Source organism: Numenius arquata, chromosome 15 (genome assembly GCF_964106895.1).
Source record: "Numenius arquata chromosome 15, bNumArq3.hap1.1, whole genome shotgun sequence".
NCBI classification, from domain to species: domain Eukaryota; kingdom Metazoa; phylum Chordata; class Aves; order Charadriiformes; family Scolopacidae; genus Numenius; species Numenius arquata.
In genome coordinates, this window is record NC_133590.1 from 15258310 (window position 1) to 15280916 (window position 22607).

The 22607-nt window shown below is 38.3% G+C and overlaps 1 protein-coding gene across 1 annotated transcript; it reads left to right on the forward strand.

The window, feature by feature from the left end:
- The first annotated feature begins 38 nt into the window (after nt 1-38).
- Nucleotides 39-19377, forward strand: MKI67 (marker of proliferation Ki-67). Its single transcript, XM_074158875.1, has 15 exons — nt 39-152; nt 1563-1644; nt 1724-1839; nt 2342-2411; nt 3288-3366; nt 4393-5895; nt 6211-6443; nt 7160-7583; nt 9507-9622; nt 9815-9986; nt 10080-10214; nt 11842-13118; nt 14037-14112; nt 14630-17713; nt 19232-19377. The coding sequence occupies exons 1-15, from the start codon at nt 61-63 to the stop codon at nt 19375-19377; spliced, it is 7605 nt and encodes a 2534-aa protein (XP_074014976.1). The 5' UTR covers nt 39-60.
- The last annotated feature ends 3230 nt before the right edge of the window (nt 19378-22607 follow it).

Below are 22607 nucleotides of genomic sequence, written 5' to 3' on the forward strand. Positions count from 1 at the left end.
TATGGATGAGTACTTTTGACGTTCTTTTATAGGTAAGGTTCCTTACATTTGAATTTGAAGATGCCGCTCTTTGGGAATATTGTTGTAATTAAACGGAATGGGACTGATGGAATTACTTTTCCACTCACTGCAAGTTCTTGTTTATTTGGAAGGTGAGAATTAGTTGAGTACTCGGCTACATGAAAATAATATTAGTGGTATTTCTCCTGCAGATCTTTCAGTACTTCTTTGCAAAAATAAATATTTGTTTATTTGTGAATGATGTTCAGGGGAAGGAAGGGGATATTGGATTAAGGATAATTGTAAGACTAGAAAGCTGAACTTAATTTTTGTTACTGCTTTTTGCCCTTTCCTTGCCAGAACTACCTTTTTTGTTTATTTTTAAATTTCTGGCCAAAGAAAATGTGGGGAAGGGATTGAAAGTAATACACAGTTGACAGGCAAGTGATGGTGGCATTTAATGTAGAGGCAGTTTCCAGATAATTAACTGGTGAAGCGAAGCACATGGCTTGTGTTGGACTATCTTCATTAATCAGTGCTCTTCTCAATTTTTTTAATTTTTTTTTTTTTTTGTTCTACAAAACCTCAGTAATGGAATCCATCAGCCAATATCTAGAATTAATATTAAAAATTAATAAGAACTTTTACTACCTCCTCCAATCTTGAAACTTAATTTGACTTACACAGTTGAGTGATAGTGTGTTTTGAGCTTGATCCAGGTATTTTACATTAACGTATAAAATTAATATACCTGGAAGGTATATGTGAAGACTTGACTAGATGATCTTACTATAAGTAGGCCTCAAATAAGATGTTTTTACTTCTCTTACACTAGGTCTGTTCAGCATTTTATTGGCTGATAGATACCTTAAATAGCTGTAATTAGTCAATCCAGAATCAGGTTCCATAGTGAGAGTCTATGGGAGGCACTCCAGTGTCAATAATACTGGTGTTTGGCTTCAGCAGAGCTGCCGGACGGGTGATATTTCATGGTACAAACATTAATTTCTGCCAGTTGCAGCAGTGAGAGGTGTTGGGTACTTCTGTGAACAGTACCTCTGGTATGATAGCAGATGCGTTTGCTGCACGAGACCTACAGCATGGCAAAGTGTTAGAGATTAACTTAAAAAAAAAAAAAAAGAAAGAAAAAGTCTGTGTACTTAGAAACCCAGCTTTCACTTACTAACAGCTTTTAAGAAGGTAGAAATGTCTAATATTCCACAGGTCTTTGGCAACTTGCAAGTCAGGGAACTGGTAGTCGCAAACCACCAGATACCTATTATAGACAGCTGTCTTTTGGCTTGTTAACTGCTTTTTTCACAATTTTGGTATTCCGCATATTTTTTCTGGTATGGATTCTCTAAGATAGAAGTGTGAACTCTGGTTATTGCTTGCCACAGTTGAAAGACTTAGTCCATTTTCATCATATTACCAAATTTAAGAAAGTATCATGCTGCTGTACTATTATTACCTGAAAAGTTGGGAGATCACCTAATTCTGTAGCAGTCAGATTTTTCCGTCTTTTGTGTGTCTTGGAACTCAAACTGTATTTTCACCCACAGGAGAACAGAATGTGATATTCGCATCCAATTGCCTCAGGTCTCAAAAGAACACTGTAAAATTGAAGTAAATGAAAACAAGGAGGTAAGAGACATATTTTAATGATATATGCATTGCATCGTTGCATCTCAGCAGGCTACTGAAATGTTGGTTTTATTTTTAGGCAATACTGATCAATTTGAGTACAGTAAATCCTACACAGCTGAACGGTGGTTGTTTTCAGCAGCCTGTACCTCTGAAGCACGGTGACGTGTTAACAATTATTGATCGTTCTTTCAGGTAAGTGCCAATGACAAAGTTTTAATACCTCAATCCTAGAAGGTGTTCTGAAGGCAAACAGTTCAGCTTTATGGACACTCGCTCTTAGTGCTGTTTGAAGATACAGAAGACGGCTGTAGATAAATGGGAAAAACTAAAATGTCCTTTTACCATCTTCAGAAACTGAAGTTAATCCAATTTATTTCATATTTCTTTACAGAGTCTTAGAGAATTTTTTCAGAAGGCAGGATTGCTTAAAGATTTTTTTTTTCTTATCACTTATATATTGCGTTAAGCTAAAGCAATAAAGATAGAATTGTCTAGAGAGATCATTTTGATTTTCCTTCAAGGGTAGTCAGTTTTAGGGGAAAACTTAGAATTATTTTCATTTAGTTAAAACCTTTAAAAGAGATATGTGTGTATGTTGGGGAGTGGACAATTGCTAGGTCATTTATCTTAATAATGGGAACTTAGTTATCTAGCTGACAAAAAATGATTGTCTTTTTTTAAATATTTCTTCCAGATTTGAATATCCTCGCCAATCAACTCCAAGAAAGAGACGCTCTAGGCCTCCAAAAGATGAAACACTGCAGGTAATTTCGTGGCAATTTGTTACAAAACATTGGTCATAGTGTTGATATGGTCTTCTGTTTCCTTGTTCTGATTTCTTACTTGGAATATTCAGTTTTTCAGCTATAGACCACTTTTCTGTTTGAAAATACAAGTAAACTCCTCTAGATAAATACTTTTTTAAAAAATTAATAATTTATTAATTTTAGACTTGCAGTTTCTGGTAATAGACACTTAATAATCTGTGATGTTACTAGTACAGGTAAGCTATTAAAAATTAATCCTTAGCTTTTTCAAAGAGAGGATCGGCTGCAGGAAATGCAGAGCATGGGCATTAGATATTCTTCTACTTTAAATGGGGAAGTTTGCCCTAGAGAATAAGCATTCTGTTTTTTCCAAAATAATGTGTTATTCTGTGTGGTGGTATACTAATGTATTGTTGGAATTTATAAATATCAAACTAAGCCTATCTTTTAATAATTGATTTTCATTAGTTTCTTTTTTTTTTGTTCTTGGCAAAACTTTCTCCTTTAAAGGGGATAGTGTTAGTTTGTGCATACTGTGGCTGTTGAAAGTTTTGGGTTTTTTTATATTATGGTTCTCTTATTTAAATACAAATCTTCCGCTAGGTCTGGATTCAAATGTGCTTATATATATTCTTATGCTACAGCTGCTTTTAGAGCTAGTAATTACAGTGATAAAACAAGATTTCAGCTCATGCTTTCTACAGCCTCAAATGTGTATTGGTCAACATTCTTAAACTTTGAAATATTCTAGGATTTCATTTGAATGCTTTTAAGCCTGTTTAGTAAACAATGCATATGCTTTTATAAACATAGTGTTTTTCAATGTACAGTAAAATAGTTGTTGCTCTGCTGTAATATTGTACAAATTTACAGGTTCTTCATGTTCAGCAGGTGGCAGAAGTGGAATCGTTACACAAAGAACCTTCAGGACCTAAAAGTCTTCATGCTTCAGGTTGGTACCTGGTTTATGGGGGCTTTGTTTTCTTCTTCCCCCTTAACTGCATTTATTCTTAGCATAAGGGGAAAAACAAGGTTGAAAAGAGGAAAAGAAATGTATTTTAAGACTTTCCAATCTGAGTACAATACACCTTGTTATGTCAGTGTACTACCTTATCATACTTACATGCTGTGATTTACCAAAGCTAAGTCCTGCCGAGAGAAATTGGTTTAATTGCATTCTGACAGATGGGCAGTAACAGCCTGGAATTGGCAAAATCCATATATATTGCTTTAAGGGATTTGTGCAAATCCAGTTTATGAAGATTGTGGCTAAGAAGGGAATTCAGTGCCCCAGCTTTGTAAGTGCAATACAAATGCCAATTGAAACTGATACGTGAAATGGATCCTTTTGAGCAAATAATGCATTATCTCCTGTATTCTTTCCTAAGAAGAAATTGAAACAGGTATAATTTTGGAGATACATAGGAAGGGTTAATCTTGCTGATTGAAATAATAGTTTACAATAGCTGTGTTATGTAGACCCAGTAAAAATCTTCTAGAGCTATAAGTCTGGGTAATTAAAGACCATGGACTGGTTAAATGCCAGGACTTCTCCTTCCCATCCTTCCTGTCTTAAGTAATGCCGCTGTCATGGGGAAGGTACAGGGTTTGTTGGAGGCTATTTATATACAGAATTCTATGCTCATAGATTTGTTTTGTGGCAGCCCTGAAAGATGTGTATAAGCCATTGATTCTTAAGAAAAGCAAAAGCATGAAATACCAAGTGTCTTACCTGAATATGGAATAAATTCCAGATTACAACTCGAACATTTCAATACTAATACTTCTATTATGAGAGAAATCGTTAGTGTTAACAGAGCTTTATTTACAGTGCTATATCCTGGACCCTGGTTGACCATCTCGGGAGAGGAAGGGAAGGAATATTTATCTGTATTTATGGAACTCCTATTTTAGTTCTGCAATTTTTAGGTAACTCTACATCTGTATTACTTTTTGTTTTGTTTTGCTTACTTTGTAGATAATGCTGAGTGTGAAGAAAAAAATGCCAATGAAAATAAACAAAGTACAGAGGAAAATATTTCCAAAGCTTTACCCGTCAAACTACAAACACCCAAATCTTCATACAGAATACATCAATCTATTAAAAAGCAAAACGAAATGTCTCCCTTTAGTAAACTCTATGAAAAACTGAAACAAGAGATGAAAGTGAAAAAATCTCTGCAAGAGGGAAATGTATCTCAACAAGCTGCAAAAGAAGATGGTAAGAGAGTTCCGCTAGAACCAAGCGCTCAGATTTCATCATGGAGTTGTGTTATTGATCTGGGAAGCCTGATGAAGGAAAAAGAAATAGGCAGAAGTGAAAATATTGAAGAATGTAAAATAACAATGAGGCCAGAAGCAATCGGTTCGGAACTTAACCAGAGCTCAGCTGTAGGAAGTGCAACCAAGAAGAGTCTTACTAGAAGTCCTCGAACTCCTGTTTCAAAGGAGGGGTCGAGAGATACTGGTAGAAGCCACTCACAGGATCACAAGGAGATACGTACAGCAGAAAAATCTAAAGGTACTGAAGTTACACCCAAACCCAGCAAGGAGAATGATGGAAATGCAGCGTTTTTACTGAATCAGTGCTCTATAGAACGCTTGGGTTATGCAGATAGAATACACAGCTCCGCAGTAGCATTAAGTAAACTAGTACAAACAACTAACACGACAAATGTTTCTGAAGTTGATAAATATGTTCTATCTACGCCAACACCCACAAGGAGGAGTCCTCGGTCTCCTTTCATATCGCCTACCAAAGAAATTAGTGGAATGAATCCTTTAAATACAGATACTCCAAAAACTCGACGCCGCGTGTCGTTGAAACGGAAGTCTCTTTCAGAAATTTCAGCTGAACCTCAAAAGGAAGCTTCACTTTGCAGAAATGATAGCCTCAACCAACTGCCTTTAGCAGAAAATAAATGCTTGAGACAAAGACGAAGTAGTAAACAACATACACCAAAAGCTGTAAAAGAAGAAGTGCTGAAAGAAATTTGTGATCAGGCAAACTTTGGTAACTCGAAAGAGGGACATTCTGAAACTCCTGTCTCTTTTCCCAATTCCAAGAGTCCCAGAAGAAGTAACAGGCGAAGCAAAGAGTTATCAAACAAAAGTGTCCATTCGGAGACACTGGCTTCAGAAGAGTTAACATCGGAACTGGCATCTCCTGCTGGTCAGAAATCTGAGTCTGGAAGAAAAAGAGGTGGGCTAAGGACCTCTGGACTGCTGATGGGAAAAGCTTTGGAGACAAGTGCTGGTCGAGAACATCACAATAAGATGACAGACAGAAAAGACAGTGGAACTAAAGAAGAGCTGGCCATGAAGGGGGATCATCAGAAACAAGATTTGGAAGATGCTGATGTTACAAGGCCTCGGAGATTGTCATCAAAGAGAAGGTCTTCTGGAAGTCCCGCTGTTCTGAAAGACAATGAGGTTGTCTCGGAACTGAAGGCTTCTGGCCTGTTGGCTGGAGAAGACTCAGGTAAAGATCTTTAATCCCCTGCCTCATTGGTTTTGTACTTGAGAAATTCTCATAGCGTTTTTATGAGAAATTTTCCACTTAGGTAAAACATAGAACTCATTGCTGACGTGTTCTGAAATATTTATCATGTAAACATATTTGACTATAAAAATGCACAATAATATGGGAAAAATTTTACTCAATTGAATTTATTTCTCTTTATGGTAATTACCTTCTGATATGTTTCCAACTCTAAAATGCACTCTTTTCTCTGCGGGTTAAAATGTTGACTTGGATTCTTGGACATATAGAAATATTTTCAATTGTTATTTTTAGGCAAGACAAGAAGAGTATCTCAGAAGAGGAAAAGCGGTGATGTGCTGCCTCAGCCTTTAGGAAAAAGAAAGCGAGTGTCTTTTGGTGGTCATCTGAGTCCAGAACTTTTTGATAAAAGTTTGCCTCCCAACTCGCCCCTTAAAAAAGGTGCGATTCCTGCCCGACTGAGCTTGCCGTTCGGAAACTCCCCTCGTGCTGTGCTGAAAAAGGGATTGAAGGACTTTGCAGTCCAGGTAAACATTAAAGACTAATGAAGTTGCGAAGAAAATTAACGTGAACAGAATTTATAACTTCCAGAGACTTCTAAAAATTCATTAGTAGTAAACCTTGTAGATGGGATGTGGAAATTTTAATTGCAAATTAAAATTGTATTTGAAATTAGCAAATTTTAAGACGCATTTTTTCAGCTTCTCCATTCAGCTTACCCTTTATATCTACCTGCCTTTATACAGAAGGTGTGTTTTTATTCACCTCATGATATTGCTCATTCACATGCAGATGCAGGACTATATTTGTTTATGTTTAGCAGCAGCGTCTACAAGCCTCCAGTTTACCATAAATAACAGGAAACAGATCAGTAGGTTGTTGGCAGAATGTGCAAACGTAGTTTGGCTACAAGCTTGAAAACACTTACTGTTAATTTAAACTAATTTAAATTAGTTAAAACTGTGGTATACTTGATGTGAACAAGACTTTTTGACTAAAGTAGAATTATAAAATCGGTTGAGTTCTTCAATTGGATTTGCATGTGTTTTGTGAGACTGTTTGGAAATTTAAATGTTTAACTTTTAACAAATTTTAAGGCTTTTTCAAATTATCTGATGGTATTTTTATCCTATTGCCTTTACTGTCAGAGATGGAGATGAGAATTTGTAGTTCAGGTATGTGCAGTAACATTTTATCTTTATTTTTGTTGTGTGGTGTTTTTTTTTTTTTTTTTTTTCCCCAGGAACTTTCTGAACATTTGCAGAAAGAAAAAATGTCACCAAAAACTTTGCCAGCCCAGAAGTCCCCGACTGCCTCATCCCCTGCCTCTGGGAAGGCAACAACTACGTTTACTTCGGGCTCCCCAGCACCTTACAGAAAAGGACGATTCTCTATTTCTCACATCACGACACCGTTACCAATTGCTGAAGAGAAAGATGCTGTTGAGGAAGACATGAATACAAAGGAGAAAAATAGTGCCCGAGTGAAAACGCCTAAATCTCCTCACATTAACCAAGATGATAAAACCATTTTAACGGCCACACCTGACAAATCAAGGAGAAGTTCACAACTTGCTTTGAAGGTCACACCCATGAAGAGGAGAAGTGGGGCTGTGGCAGTGATCAATGCGAAAAGAAGAAGTGGTGCCTCTAGTGCCAATTTATTAGGTTTGTTTCAGCAGTTAATTTTTAATATTAATTTTAATGCTTTAAAATACAGGAACAAAACTGAAGTAGGGTTATTTCATTATGCAGAGGCCACCGACTGATTGGCGTATTTCTGATGGTGGTTGGACTTGTTGGAAACAACAGGGAATTGCAAAGTGTTACATTCTCTCATATTTATAAAGCAAGTTACTAAAACGTATTTAAACCCCTAATGTTCAGAAGTTGAAAAATGGTAGAATTCAGGTTATTTTTGCAAAGTTAGTTGCAATAGTGATCCTTCAAGTCCTTCAAGTTCAAGTAGTATTGAACTAAAGTGAATTGTATCAGTTACACCGATTTGGGTTTGAAAATGTGCACTTTATAGCCATCTTGCTTCAGTTTGTTTTCTTTGTCCGCTTTTTTTATCCGGAGTGGACTGCACTTAACTGTTGACAGTGGTGTGTAGCAGATATAATTATAGAATTGGGTGTTAATTTGAATATTTTGAAAATGAACATTTGAATTTGAATGTCGAACACTAGTTTGAAATAGTTTGAAAAGCATTGGAAACGTTACGATAGGGGAGCTCTGCTTCTTGAAATTTTTATCTTTGAAGAATCTTAAAGATAAGGTGTCTTTGGCACCTGTTTTTGTAAATTAAATCGATTTGACTGTTTCAAAATAAAATTTAAAGCTTCCCACTAACACCACCATTCACCTGGGAATTGGTCTAATCATTATACAATGTGATAAAATCACAAGCCTTCACAGCACTTCCTGGTTAATACAACTGAATGTGGTGTTAGTCTTTTAGTGAAATAAGTGGGTTTTTTTTTCAGTAGCTTTAGTTAGTCCATTCGTGTTAATAGCTGCAGAGTACTTCACAAATATTAATGACATACTGTTTTTCACCGCCTCTCTGTAATGTCATTGCATCAGTTTCTTCTGTAATGTGAAAAGTACACCACAGTTCTTCAGAATTTTGGATATCCACTTTTATCCAAAATAAAACTCTCTGTGTTTCCAATGCTTTTTGAGGTAGTTCCCTGCATATTTGGCATTTTTCTATGTATCCTGAACACCCTAGCAAAGTTCTTTTTATTTACTGACTTTCCCTAACTTACACAGCAATTCTGACAAGAATAATAATACCCTTTTCTTGAGGAACGTTCCCCTTTTTATGTCTACTTAAAATAATAATTTATCAATCCCTATCTTCTTACATCCTATTTCTGAGGTAAACGAGGTAGATATCCTACCAACTTACAGCTTCATATTACACAGCTGTAACTGATTCCCTGATTTCTGTACTGTGTACAGAATGATGCTGTGGTGAAGGTAACCTTGCTTTGGGAATTTTCAGAGTATGTTATAAGGAGAAGGTGATATAAGAAAAATTATGGAAAGTCTGTGTAGGCCTAAATACTGTAAGCAGTATAAATAAATAATTTCCTGACTATGAAATTCCTTGGGAAGGTGGTGAAAGAAAAGCTGGATGTGTTTCACTTAAAAACCATTTCTCTGATGTTAAATCTCACGTCCCACCAGGGAAAAGTTCAGGTATAATAATGAACAAGATTGAAAGGCTCATGGCGAGTTTCCGCTGGGAAAAATTATTTCCTTACAAAAAGACTAAGGACAGAATTGGGTCAGGATCCAGTTGTAGGATCTAACATCTGTTTGATACTGTATGTAGCTTTTTGTTGCTGTTTTGCTGTGGAAAGCCATACTGGGTTCTTGGACACTTGCTGAACTCCAGCTGAAATTGGGTGTTCCTATTCAAAGCATTTCACAGAGCACGTTAGTATAGGTGTTGTCAGATGATGTAACAACCACTTTCCTGTGGGTGACTGCAGCAAATCCACTGGAATCGTCAAGAAATAATTATGAATTTCCAGTTGTACAGCTGAGAATTAAAGTTGTTATTTCTCTTTTACTTTCTAGTTGCAAAATCTTGGGCAGAAGTGGTAAAATTAGGTGTTGCAAGACCACAGTCAAAGACCATTAAAAAACGTGTCCAAAAAGGAAGATCCCTAAAAAAGATACCCCAATCACCAAAGGTATTATTTTTTTTTTTCATGCTTCTTTTTCTTTGTTTCTGCATAACCACAAAACAGCTTGTAGGTATTTTTCTATAGTATGATGTTAAATGGGTGTTGATGTCTTTGTCACAGTGTGTAAGAAATGTAGATTTTATCTAAAAGGAATCTTTGTTTACTAATTCTTTTTCCCTTCTTCTTTCCCCTCTGCAGACTCCAGAAAGAAAAATAAAAGGTCATTTTAGTACAGGTCATGCCGAGTCACCTGCTACAATAGTTGTGGGTAGAGCTTACTCCACCACAGTCAGAACGGCAGGACAGGTCCCTAAAGTGGTAAAAAATCCTATTTTGAAGCTAAACATGAACATGGATGAAAGCTTCACAGGTAAGGGGTTTTTTTAAAGTCTGTTGCTCACTCTGCCAACTGTGTAGTTCTTTTGTCAAAGCATAGACTCATTTCTCTGAATATAATTTATAGGAATGACTGAAATGTTTCAAACTCCAGAAAATAAGAGTGGAGAATCATTACCTTTGACCGCTGTTCAGAAGACTGATTTTACACCATCCTGTTCTGCAGCGGACATTTCTGAACTGCACACTCCTGAAGAATCTGGTATGTTTGTTATTTGAACAGAAAGGGAATATTTCGGTGTGTTTAAGGGTAGTGAGGTGTCTGCTACTTGAGACAGTGAGTAGTCTCAGCCTGGGCAGACTTGATGGGTTGAGGTGAAGCATCTGGCAAGCCATAAAAGGAACCATTGATTTTTACCATGTATTAAAAGACATTTTTGTAGTTCCAGTTAACTTTTCAGTAGGTGTTATTCTCTTATTTGTTCTGTTTGGTATGAAACTTCAAGATGTTGAAGTATTGTTTCAGACAAGTCTTGTGCCTGCATTGTGCTTTCTAAATCAGTTGTCTGTGGATAGATCTAAATCCAGTGACAGAGTTTCACGGTGGGGAGAGTTATTGTGTAATCTTGCAGAAAAAGTCCTTTTAAAAATTTTTTTAGAAAGTGTCAGGTTAGAAAGATCTATATTAGGATGGTGCTTTGTAGTGCATCTTTTGCAAATAACCTTGCATCCCAGTCATTGTTTCCCTGTATAGCTCAGAATTTTATTTGAAAATAAAGCTCGGTTTTCTTGAGAATTTAGCAAAACTGAGCATCCACTGAAACACCAAGAAAAATGATAACTAAATCCTCCAATATTTAAAATAATAACCCAAAATACATTTCAACTATTATTATTTCAGATGTTGTGGAAGATAGGCTTAGGTATAACAAACCACAATATAACTTCAGAAGGGTTTTCTTTGAAAAGAAGAACTAGCTTAGTGATCTTCATCCACTTGAAGATGTCCATTATCAGCTTTTATTTATCCTTATTTAGTGCTTTCTGCAAACTGGGCAAATAATTGGGTGATGAGAGTTATAGTAAATGGGGTTACATCAGGCTCGTGGTGGGGTCCCCCAGGGCTCAGTTTTAGGGCCAGTGCTCTTTAATGTTTTTATACATGATCTGGATGCAGAAATCAAATGTGCATTAAATTAATTTTGCTGATGATGCTAAACTAGGAGGAGCGGTAGATTCCCTTGAGGGAAGAGAGACCTTATGGTGAGATCTTGATAGATGAGAGAGCTGAGCAATCGCCTAACGTATGAAATTTAACAAGAGCAAGTGCCAGAATCTCCACCTGGGATGGGGTAATCCTGGTTATACAGTCCAATTAGGGGATGAGAGACTGGAGAGCAACCCCACAGAAACAGATCTGGGGGTTTGGGTTGATGGGAAGTTCAACGCGAGTCAGCAGTGTGCCCTGGCAGCCAAAAGGGCCACCCGCGTCCTGGGGTGCAACAGGCGCAGCATCGCTCGCCGGTCGATGGAGGTGACTGTCCTGCTCTGCACTTTATGGGAAAATTTCTGATTTATGTCTGGTATTGCTTTAAAACACAAAGGAAATTGCAATAAAAAAACTTGCACCACTAGAAATTTAGGGCCAACAGAAAACATTACTTTTATATCAGATCAAATAAGAAAAAAATAATAAAATTTTTTTAAATGGCTGCTGTGCCTTGTCGAAGGTAATTACCAAATCAATTGTTGATGTGCACTTCTGGATTTTGGTTTGTAGAAGGCTCCAGCTGTTGGAATCCATTTTACTTAGTTATACAGCAATTAGAATACTTGGATTTTCTGCTTAATTCTTTTTCCAAATTACATATATCTACTACTTATTTCAGGAGAGATGATGGTGTCGCCGTTAAACAGTTCAGATGCTTCAGAACAGAAACAAGATAGCCCAGGCATTTGTCACTTATTGAGAGACAAGGAGTCTCTAAAGTCTATGTTTGACGCAGTATCTACAAAAACTCCTGAAAAAAGAAAAGCTGTGCTGGAAAAAAATATTAGTGTGGATCGTTTGTCAATAATTCCAGAAAAACAAGCATATCAGGTGAAATCAGGAAGTAAAAGGAGAACTCTGAAGCAGAAGTTGGAGCCGGTTGAGGTCATGTCAGGCGTCAAGCAGCTTTTCAGGACCCCAGAGCAAAGGCCAGAGCCTGTAGAGGTTTTGTCGGGCATCAAGCAGCTCGTGAAGACCCCGAAGCAGAAGTCAGAGCCTGTAGAGGTTTTGTCGGGCATCAAGCAGCTCGTGAAGACCCCGAAGCAGAAGTCAGAGCCTGTAGAGGTTTTGTCGGGCATCAAGCAGCTCATGAAGACCCCGAAGCAGAAGTCGGAGCCCGTAGAGGCCTTGTCAGGCATCAAGCATCTCATGAGGACCCCAAAGCAGAAGTCGGAGCCCGTAGAGGCCTTGTCAGGCATCAAGCATCTCATGAGGACCCCAAAGCAGAAGTCAGAGCCTGTAGAGGCCTTGTCGGGCATCAAGCATCTCATGAGGACCCCAAAGCAGAAGTCAGAGCCTGTAGAGGCCTTGTCGGGCATCAAGCAGCTCATGAGGACCCCAAAGCAGAAGTCAGAGCCTGTAGAGGCCTTGTCGGGCATCAAGCATCTCATGAGGACCCCAAAGCAGAAGTCAGAGCCTGTAGAGGCCTTGTCGGGCATCAAGCAGCTCATGAGGACCCCGAAACAGAAGCCAGAGCCAGTCGAGGTCCTGTCAGGCATCAAGCAGCTCTTGAAGACTCCACAACAAGAGTCGGAACCCATTACAGGTGACGTAGCTGTTAAAGGATTGCAGAAGACTCGAGTACAAAAAAGGGGAGCAGTGAAAGATGTGGCAGGTGATACTGTAATCAAGCAAACTCCAAAGGTGAAATATCAACCAGTAGAAGACATGATTGGTGTCAGCCGTATTTTCAAGACACCAAAGGAAAAAGTTGAACCCATAGAAAATATGTTTGGTTTTAGTAGATTAGTGAAGACTCCGAAAGAGAAGTATCAACCAGTTGATGATTTTGTGGGTCTGCAAAGGCTTATGGCAGAACCCAGGCAGAAATGTTCTGATTTTGAAGTGGACTACGTTGGAGTTACAGAAATGTTTGATATACCAGAGGAAATTAAGGTAAAACACTTTCTTTAGCTTTTGGAAGGAACGTATTTAGACCTTGAAGCCTGTGGTTGAAATGAATATCTTAGGCCTCTCTAGTATGACATCTTGGATGTTACAACACTTCAAATATGTCATGTCTGTAACCTCATGAGATATCTTCTAGAAAAACACCTCATGTTGATTTGAAAACTGTAAAGTTGAGAAGTTTTTTCCCTTGGTAGCTCTGTCCACGTGAATGCCCTCTGCTAGAAGATGTAACTTACTACAGATTTGTGTCTGAGCACTCTTTTTGTTTCTGGTCACTTGTGCCTGTTATGTTTAACGCACCCTTTAAGTTGTTCACAAACTATAGTCAGATTCTTTCTCAGCCTCCCTTTTCATAAGCAAGTTTATGTGTTTTCTTTGAAGGAACCTAAGTAGTTACTGAGGTGGCTCTGGGTGACTGTTTTGATTTTATATTTCATGGCATCATCACTCTTGTAATTTGTGAATTTTATTAGTATTGATTTTTAATGTTTGTTCCCAGATCCATAGGTAAAATGCCAAGTATCACTGGGCTTAGTGCTTGTCAGTGTAGAACTATCATAAAACAGTACAAAATACTCAAATTATTTGGCTTCAATACCCTAAATTCCTTATGAGCGTTCATTTAGACACTTCTCAGCCAATTTAGTTAATACTTAACTCTATGCAGTGCTTGTTATCTTTCACTTTAAAGATTGCTACGGTCAGATGGCAAGTATTAAGTTCACTTTATTTGTGTGCTAATATAATGACTGTGGTTACAAAACGTAAGTTGATTTCCTTTTTAGAAAAAAGAATTTTAAAGACTTTCTTCAGCTATTACTCTACAATAATTTTGTATTGGTTGGCTCCGTTATTTTTTGTCCTGTCAGACGTGCATTAATTGATTATTGTTTATTCCCTTAGGCCAGATCAGTAAATGTTACGGATTCTAAACGAGAAGATACTCCACCTCCTTGTACTAATTCCAGTCAGAAATTTGGTAAGTGCAAATACTTTTGCTTTAACTAGAGGAATAATGAATATACAAGGTGATATATGTCATTATGAAGTTTTAACATATGTTTTAAAATTCAAAAATATACCGTGAAAAGCATCCGTAGCTCATGGTATTTGTGCAGTTGTCCTTAGTGAACACCAGGCACTGGGGTTCTATTGTTGCAGAAGTAACAGTGTAGTAGTGTGTTGGTGAGGTAATGTTGACATCTCCAAAAAAACAGGTAAAAAAACTGATGTTAAGGTCTCCACTTAAAATTATCTTTCTTTGCAAAAACTTTCAAGAACGTAGCTTAAACCTGTGAATGTAGGAGTTGGCTAAAATCATTATTTATTTATTAATTTTTAAGTTAAGAATACAAAGTGTGATTTGTTTGAGCAAGATGATTCTGTTAGGAAAATCAAAAGTCGCAGATACTTTGATCGGCCATAGTAATATATAACTTTTGTCTGTGCTCTCTTCTATGTAAAAACTTTGAATGGGGAAAAAAAAACTGGTTTAGAAGACAAAGGAAATATTTCACAAGGTGAAGATTCTCAACAGAAGGAATCAACTAGTGAAGACCAGTCTACCCAGAGATCAACAAGGGGCCGAGCACGGAGGACAGTACATCCTGCTTCAGCAAAGCAGCGTGAAAAGGATTTGAATTTAAAAGCCATGCGGAGTCTGGAAAAAAAGAGCACCCAAGAGGAGATGGGAGAGATCAATACTTCACCTTCAGTAGCTAAAAATGAAGGAAGAGGAAGGAGAACAAACCGTTGTGTACAAGAAGAAATCGTTTCAAAGCACCCTGGTCAAGAAAAAGTTGAAACCATTTCACTTGTGGAACCATGTGGAGCTCCTCAAAGAACAAGAAGAGGTAAAAGGAAAGAACCGAAGGAGGTAGAACATCCGAGTGAGAATCTTGAGTCTTGTGTCAAAGATGCTTCAGTGCTACGAAAAGAACTTGCAAATATGAAAGAGACTTTGCAGGAATGTGGCATCAACGACGTATTAGAAACTGAAGATGATCCAACCGTGAAGACAGTGAGTGTATCCGGTAGCGTTCAAAATGAAAATGATCAGCTGCAAACAGGCGTAAAAATACCTGAAAACAAATCTGATGACGGTGGTGTAGAAGACAGTGAAGAACTGCTTCTGTCACCTGGGAAGAGGTCCAGAGGAGCAAAAAAAGTAGAAAACACAGAACCACCAATTCCACCTAAAAGGGGAAGAAGAGCTAAAAATGATCAACTTAAACAAGCTCCTTCAGAGGACCTTTACAGGACAACAAGGAGGCTTCGCAGAGACCCCCTGCTGATACAAAGAGATGAACCGACTTCTGACAAGGCTACTGAGACTGCCACAGCAGAAGGGGCTGAAAATGGAACTAAACTTGAAATAAAGGTAACGGAGAAAAGAGTTAAGACTTTAAGAAGTGCTAGAAAGCACTCAACTGAAGTGAAAGCAGATGTTTGCGGGATGGAAAATGAAAAGAAAACTGAAAACATTCAGAAAACTGAGGAAACTTCAGCTGAAACACAATCACACGTCGCAGGTGAGATTAAGGTATCTCAGGGACATGAAACAGAAAACGCTCAGGAAAATCCCACAGAGGCATCTCAAAGATTAAAGGCAGAGTCACCTTCTGGAGAGACAAACAAAATGCCAGTTACTGCTCTGAGCTTGGAAGCAAACAGACGTACAGTACAAGAAACAAACAGAACTAGAAACAGGAGAGGCAAAAATGGCTCTTGGGAGAAAAAGGCTGATGAATTTGCCGAAGATGTGAACAGCCTAGAACTAATTGCTCCCAAATTGAAGTCAGAAACAGAAAGGGATGAATCTTCTCTCAAAGATTCTTTGAGCTCTGCTTGTGTCAAGGGTACACACCAAGTCACAAAGGACCAGAAGGACCCAGCTGGCACCTCAGTACCTGCTGCAAACAGTAACACTCATGCTCGTGGCCGTCAAAAGCGGACAAGAAACGAACAGGGAATACTTACACCAAACACAACTGAAATCCCACAAGAGAATCAAGCCCCAACAAATGGAACTGCATTTAGAAGAGAGAGAGGTAGAAAAGTTACTTTTGAACTCAAAGAGGCCAGTTCCAAAGTGGTTGGAAGGAAAAGGAGTTTAACTGGAGATGACAAAGGAATAACTTACAAAGATGGTCCACATGAGACTTCAGAAAATCCTGCTTTACAAGTAAGGAGGAGCAGAAGAAAGCAAGTTGATTCTGTGCCACAACCACAAACAGCTTGTTCTGCCTTAATGGAAAACCAAACATTAGTTGCAGATCATAGTAAAGATGAGGCTTTTGTAGAGGAGCAAGATTCAGCTTTGGAAGCTACTCCCTCATCAGCAGAAGATAATCCACCGAGACGAGGGAGAAGGCGGGAGGTTGCTGCAGCATCACAAACATCTAGATCTCTTTCTGTCAGAAGAAGACGCAGGTTGCTGGAAGGTGAGGATCAAAAGATGGCTGGGAGAGAAGATCAAATCCCAGCTTCGGGAAATAAAACTTTGCAGGCAAAAGCAAATGCATCAGGGAGGGGCAAAAGGAAGAAGATTGATCTAGCACCAGAGGCAAAAAGTTCATCTTCTCTCTGGAGAAAATTTGACTCGCCAGAAACTGATAATAAAGAGGAAAGTGCTAATGAAGAACAAAATATTCCTTTGGAAGCGGTGTCCTGTGCAAACGAGAAGCCATTAGGAAGGGGCAGAAGGAAAGAAACTGCTCTGGCATCACACGCAACTAATTGCATTTCTCTTAGAGGAAAACGTGGTTTGGCAGCAGATAGCGGTAGAGAAGAAGCTGCTAAAGAAGATCAAAATGTTCCATTAGAAACTTTTGATTTATCTGTAAAAGAAAATCAACAAAGAGGCAGAAGGAAAGAAACTGACGTCTTGTTAGAAGCCACAAGTTCTGTTCAGGGAAAACGGGGCTTGTCAAAAGAAAGTGGTGGAAGGAATAATAATGGAGAAGCAAAAAAGCTAGTTCTGGAAAATTCTACTTCCCAAGAAAAAATGGATCTTTCAGAAGGGAACTTGAGGCAAACAATTACTTCACTGGCTCTTGGTTCCACCTCGCTTCAAGGTTTGCCAGAAGATGGTAAGAACGAAACTCCTGAAGAACAGCAGAGTAAGCTTTTGGGTGTAGCTCCATCTGCAAAAGAAAATTCATCAAGAGTGGGCAGAAAGAAAATAATTTCTTCAAAATCTGAAGAAACTGGTTCCGCTTCTCTCAGGGAAAAACCCAAAGACCGAGGTCAAAAGAGGATTCTAAAAGAAGGTGAAGGTACATCTCTAGAAAATAATTCACCCCAGGAAAAAACAAGGCAATTGAGGAATAAAAAGAAAAAGGTAGAATTCTCATCAGAGGCAGCTACTTCGACTTCTAGCCATAAAAACAGCGACTTGTCAGGAAACGATGACGCTTCAGAAACTCAAAACGTGTGTTTGACCTCCACTGGTTCCGAAAATAATAATCGGTCTGGAAAAGGAAAAGAGGTTAACCCTGTGCGACGGGCAACTTCCACCTCTCGCAGAAGAAAATGTCAGTTGCCAGCAGATGATGTAGCATCCAAAAAATTAAAATCAGGTGAGGCAAGAATTTGCTTTCTATTTTCTGAGTATAGCTCAGTTATTTATAGATATAACAATAATATGTACAAAGTTCTAGTGTTACTGTGGGCTGCCATGCTCTAATATAGAGAGCTCTTCAGTATAGCAAGGAGACTTACATAAAATAGGTTGTATGTTATCTTATATAAACAAGATGTTTTTCCTAAGTAGAAGGGATTTGGTTTTTGGGATACGACATATATTCTTCCTCTGTTGGGGTATTCAAATATCTTCCTGCTCTTCTAGAATACATTCTCACTCAATCCATAACAATAAATTGTAGTTTAGAGTAAATACAGCAACTAACTCACGTGCAGAAGGTAGTGGTAATGACAGAACACGAGAATCCCATGTTTGTAGCACTCATTGTTCATCTCGCTTTCTCCTAAATACGATCTAAGATCCCGCTTCTATGTCTCTAGGTTTTGGAGGACTTTAGGAGTCATCAACTGTTTTTTGAAGTTGATGCTAAAGGGCTTGAAGTTGTATTTGAGCTGAAAAGACAGCAAAAGTTCCTTGTGTTCCCCATTTCCTCCTTTCCTGTTCTGCTTTCCCCAAACCAATAGAGCTCTTGCTGCAGACATCAAAAATATTCCCTGGAATTTTCAGCTTGATGTGATACAACTTAAAAACTACCACGACACAATTAGAAAATACTATCAAATAAATATGCAAATGGAAATAACAATGACTCTTTAGAGCTGCATATTGAGAAATTTCTGGCCAAATTGTGTTAAAAACTTTATCGTGGTTTGTCCATGCCCTTGGTCCGTTTCTCTTTGGCTCTTTCCCTTTTTTTATCGCGTATGCTTATCCTCGTATAACACATACATCTGTTTTGCTATGTATCTTCTCTTCATTTATTGAATTTTCTTTCGTTTCCCTTTACATGTTTGCTATTTCCTGCTTCCTGAAACTGAATCTATTGACTTGCCGAATGATTGATTCCTTCTGATGCTGTACTACCTGCCTGGATGGCCTCTCTTTGGGGAGGTCACCTCACCCCACATGGAATTTAGTGACAATTTCTATGTCTGGTGCTTGGGTTGATGCTTCTCTCTTGGAGCAGCTTAACTTTTCTGTGCTATGCAGATACTTACGGGTAACAGCCTGGCTTTCCAGCTTTATCTGGACCATAAAACAGTTGCTATATATACCTTTTGGCAGGATATTTCTTCGATGTTGACCATATTTTAGTTTTACAGAGCAGTAGAAAGAATTTTAGCTAAAACGGTAGCTAATTGGGTTTGGTGCTCTCATTAATGTTAACCTACTTTCAGAAATAGCAGTAAGTCCTCGGGGATCTCTCTTAAAGGATATTGGATGTGCATAACGATGGGGTTTGTAACTGGTTTGTTGAATTCATAGATGTGATCTTTGGAATGTAGTCAGAAGGGACATTGCCTTTAAAAACAATGTAACAGGATTGAATTTTGTATAAAATGTTTGGTTTATGATACAAATTTACAGTTATTTTGTGTGTGTGTACAAATAGATAATGATGAAAATAGATCGCTACAAAGAGGAAGAAGAAACAAAACTAAACTCTGCGAAGAGGCTGTGAGTGCTACTCGGGCTGCTGAAGGGACGGACAGGAGGACGAGATCGACCACGAGAGCAAGCACAAGAACAAGAAAATAGTCCTAACAGTCACAGAACCAGTTTTTAAATCAATTCAGTAATTGAAATTGCAGGGTTTTAAATGTGAATTGATTTGCACTCAGATTTTGTAAAGCAATCACTGCAAAATACAGCAACAGATAGCAAAATATGTTTGTTCATGTGCTTACAGATACAGCGTAGATATTTGTTTTAATAGATTTGTCGATGTGCAGTGGGCTCTAAACCACGGGGTGCTTGTGCAAAGCTGCCAACATAAAAAATAAATCTTTTTGTAACAGTTTTTATCCCTCTTTCTCTGGTAATCAGTGCAGCAGTCAGGAAGCCATATTGCTTTACTGCCACTTTAATTGTAAGCTATTTTCTGCTTAAATTTTCATGTGCTTAAGTCTTTTTTTTTATTGCAGTTCTGTAAATATTCTTTAAAAACCTATAGATGTATTAGCAGAATTATACTCAAATTTTGATAATTTTTTTTTTAAAAAAAAAATCAACTTAAGTTTGTTGTACTTAAAAGTGCAGATTTGTAAGTCATTAAAATTGTTAACAGTTTGGGACTTTGTGTGTTTTCTGTTCTTAAGAACAGTTAAGGATGTGTAATTACTGTCCTCTGACAAGCATTATTTCAAGCCACATTCTTTCTAGCCACAAGGCACGGTTTTGAGAGTGTACCCTGGGTCTTCTGCAGCTTCCTCTTACTGTCTTAAATGCAGAGAGGGAGAAAATTCACCTTGGGCATCTAAGTATTGTGTGGTATTAAGACCAGAGTTAAAAGCCTACCTTTTTATGTTGTTTATGAGGAGTTACAGGTGTTTCTACAGAAGGACAGTTGGGTGGTGCTGAGGAACATGGGTTTGTGATGGTTTTTGCCGGTGTTGAGTTGATGATTGGATCTGAAAGGTCCCTTCAACCTGGTCAGTTCTGTGTTGTTTGGATGTTCTTGTCAGCTCTTCTTTTTGGGAATGACAATGAATGGCCTTTTCTTCAGGTGAGTTTTGTTTGTGAAATTTCTTCTCATTCTTCAAAAGCCAAAACAGTCAGATTGAGTAAGAAATGTGTTGGATGCTGTCTGGGCATTCAGAGCTCAGATTTGATACAATATGAAGAATTTTTTTTTTTAAGTTAATTAAGTGTTTTTAATATGTGGAATGTGCCGTGTCCATATTCATAGTCTTAAATGCTTTGGGCACATTATCCAATTATAATGCGCTTTATTTTTTTTCTAGACTTCAATTCTAGTATGTAGATTTGAAGTGTAAGATGTTGTAGATCGAGTAATATTTTGAAATGAGCTCTGTTGCTTCCCGCCTGTGTTTGCTCCACTGTAGTTACGTGCTTTCCACTGATCAGGACCAGTGGATGGTCTGTTCCTCTGGAAATAGCAGCAACCCCCAGGCCTTGTTTGTGGTTAGATCCAGCACACGGTGCTGGTTATTGCTATAGGATTGAGGAGTCCTTCTCCAGCTGTGATTTAAGCCTTCCAGATGTGAGGAACATCTTTACCCAGAATATTTAATTGATTTATGGCAGAGGATTTGCAGTATTCCCAACTTTCAGGTCGTGTAGCTTCATGCATCTTGTCACAGTAGCTGAAGCAATACTTCTGGACTGTTAATTTCCAAGAATTTTTGGGAATTGTACCTGTTCTATTAGATCTATATTTATATTAACTCCCAACAGGATGAGGAGCCTTCTCCAGTTTCCTCTCGCCCTACAAAAGGGTGGTCTCTTTCCCTTTGCGCTTGGTTGCTGGCTCTAACTCTACCTAATTGCAAAACAGATCCCAGAACTCCACCCTTCATGAACCTAATGCTCTATCACCCCCTTCTGGCCGCTTCCTAGAAGTATCCCCCATTGTTTCTGAGGAGTAATGAATGACAACATCCAGAGAACGTGAAATACTAAACGATATCAAGGTAAACGCGTTGGGAGAGCGTTGCTGTATGTGCCGTTGTGTTAATCGGTGTATTTTATGTTGCAGAGGATACTTCTCTCTGGAGAGAGAGTCTGGAGAGTTCTCCTTTTCCTTGACATCCAACTCCTCAAGAAATCATTTATGCGCTTGTGGCATCCTGTTTGCTGTTTGATCCATCTGAAGGAAGGTTTTGGCTCAGAACTTGGCCGTTCTGCTCCACGGCTGCTCAGCTTCCACCTTTACATCTCACCAAATCGTGAGGAGTTTTTCCTACTGCCTGTCCTGATTGCATCAACACAGCAAGTTCTTATTTTGGCTCAGTAGCCTTTGCTGTGACATGTGGATAGGAAGAGGAAATTCAGTAATGCTTGAACCTTTTGAGGCTTTTGATCGAAATACCCTTCTTCCAGGTGAGCCCCGCCGGTTTTTGAGTTCACATCTGTAGATTTTTTTCTGTTTTCCTACTTCTATAATAGAATCAACTGTGTATAAGGAGCTGTACCTCCCTTCTCTCTCTAAATTTTCTTTGATATCATTCAAGCCAGTAATTTCTGGCCTGATGATTAATTAAAGTCTTAACGCAGAGGCCAGGACTTTTTCCAGAACAGCAGAAAATGGTGCTGAAGGTGATTACTCGGAGAAAACACTCCAGTTCTAATTGCAGCTGTTTCCTACAGTTATGATGGGTCACGCCATCTTCCCACATTTAGATAGTGAGCACTGAGTGGTGAAACATCCTCTGCAGCTTATCGGGCTTATTAATTTGAGCTCCAATCCACAAGAAGGTAACTGTTGTGTGTTTGTTTTCTGTTGAGCAGCTAATGCCCACTCTAAATAAATGGGCTTTAAATACCTACGTTATAACTAAAAAATTGTCCATAACTTAACAGCTGGCTGTGTCTGCCGAGATACCGGAGAAGACAATGTCTCTCTTAACAAAATAGGTCCTAATGGCCTATTGAGACAGTACAAGAGATTCCCTCCAGAAATGATTTGATGGTTTTGTCCTTTTACTCTTAAAAATCAACCTAGTCCTAATGACACTGATAGGAAGAGTGCCAGACTCTTTTCAAACTTCTCTTAAGAAGTCCTTGGAGGACTGCTTTGAGTTGCTGTGTACGTGACTTTAGGGAGAAAATAGTTAAATAAGGATTTACATTCCCATGACAAGATTCCCTTCAACGAAAGCAATACACAAGATTAAATACAAGTTTAGATTTTAGCTGTGGATTAGATTCCAAGGTATGAGCTGTTTAAATATTTTTGCTCTTTTCTAGCTGAAGGAAGTGCAGCAGAACGAAATTAGCTTTTTAGAGCTGAGTTACAGTACGAATAA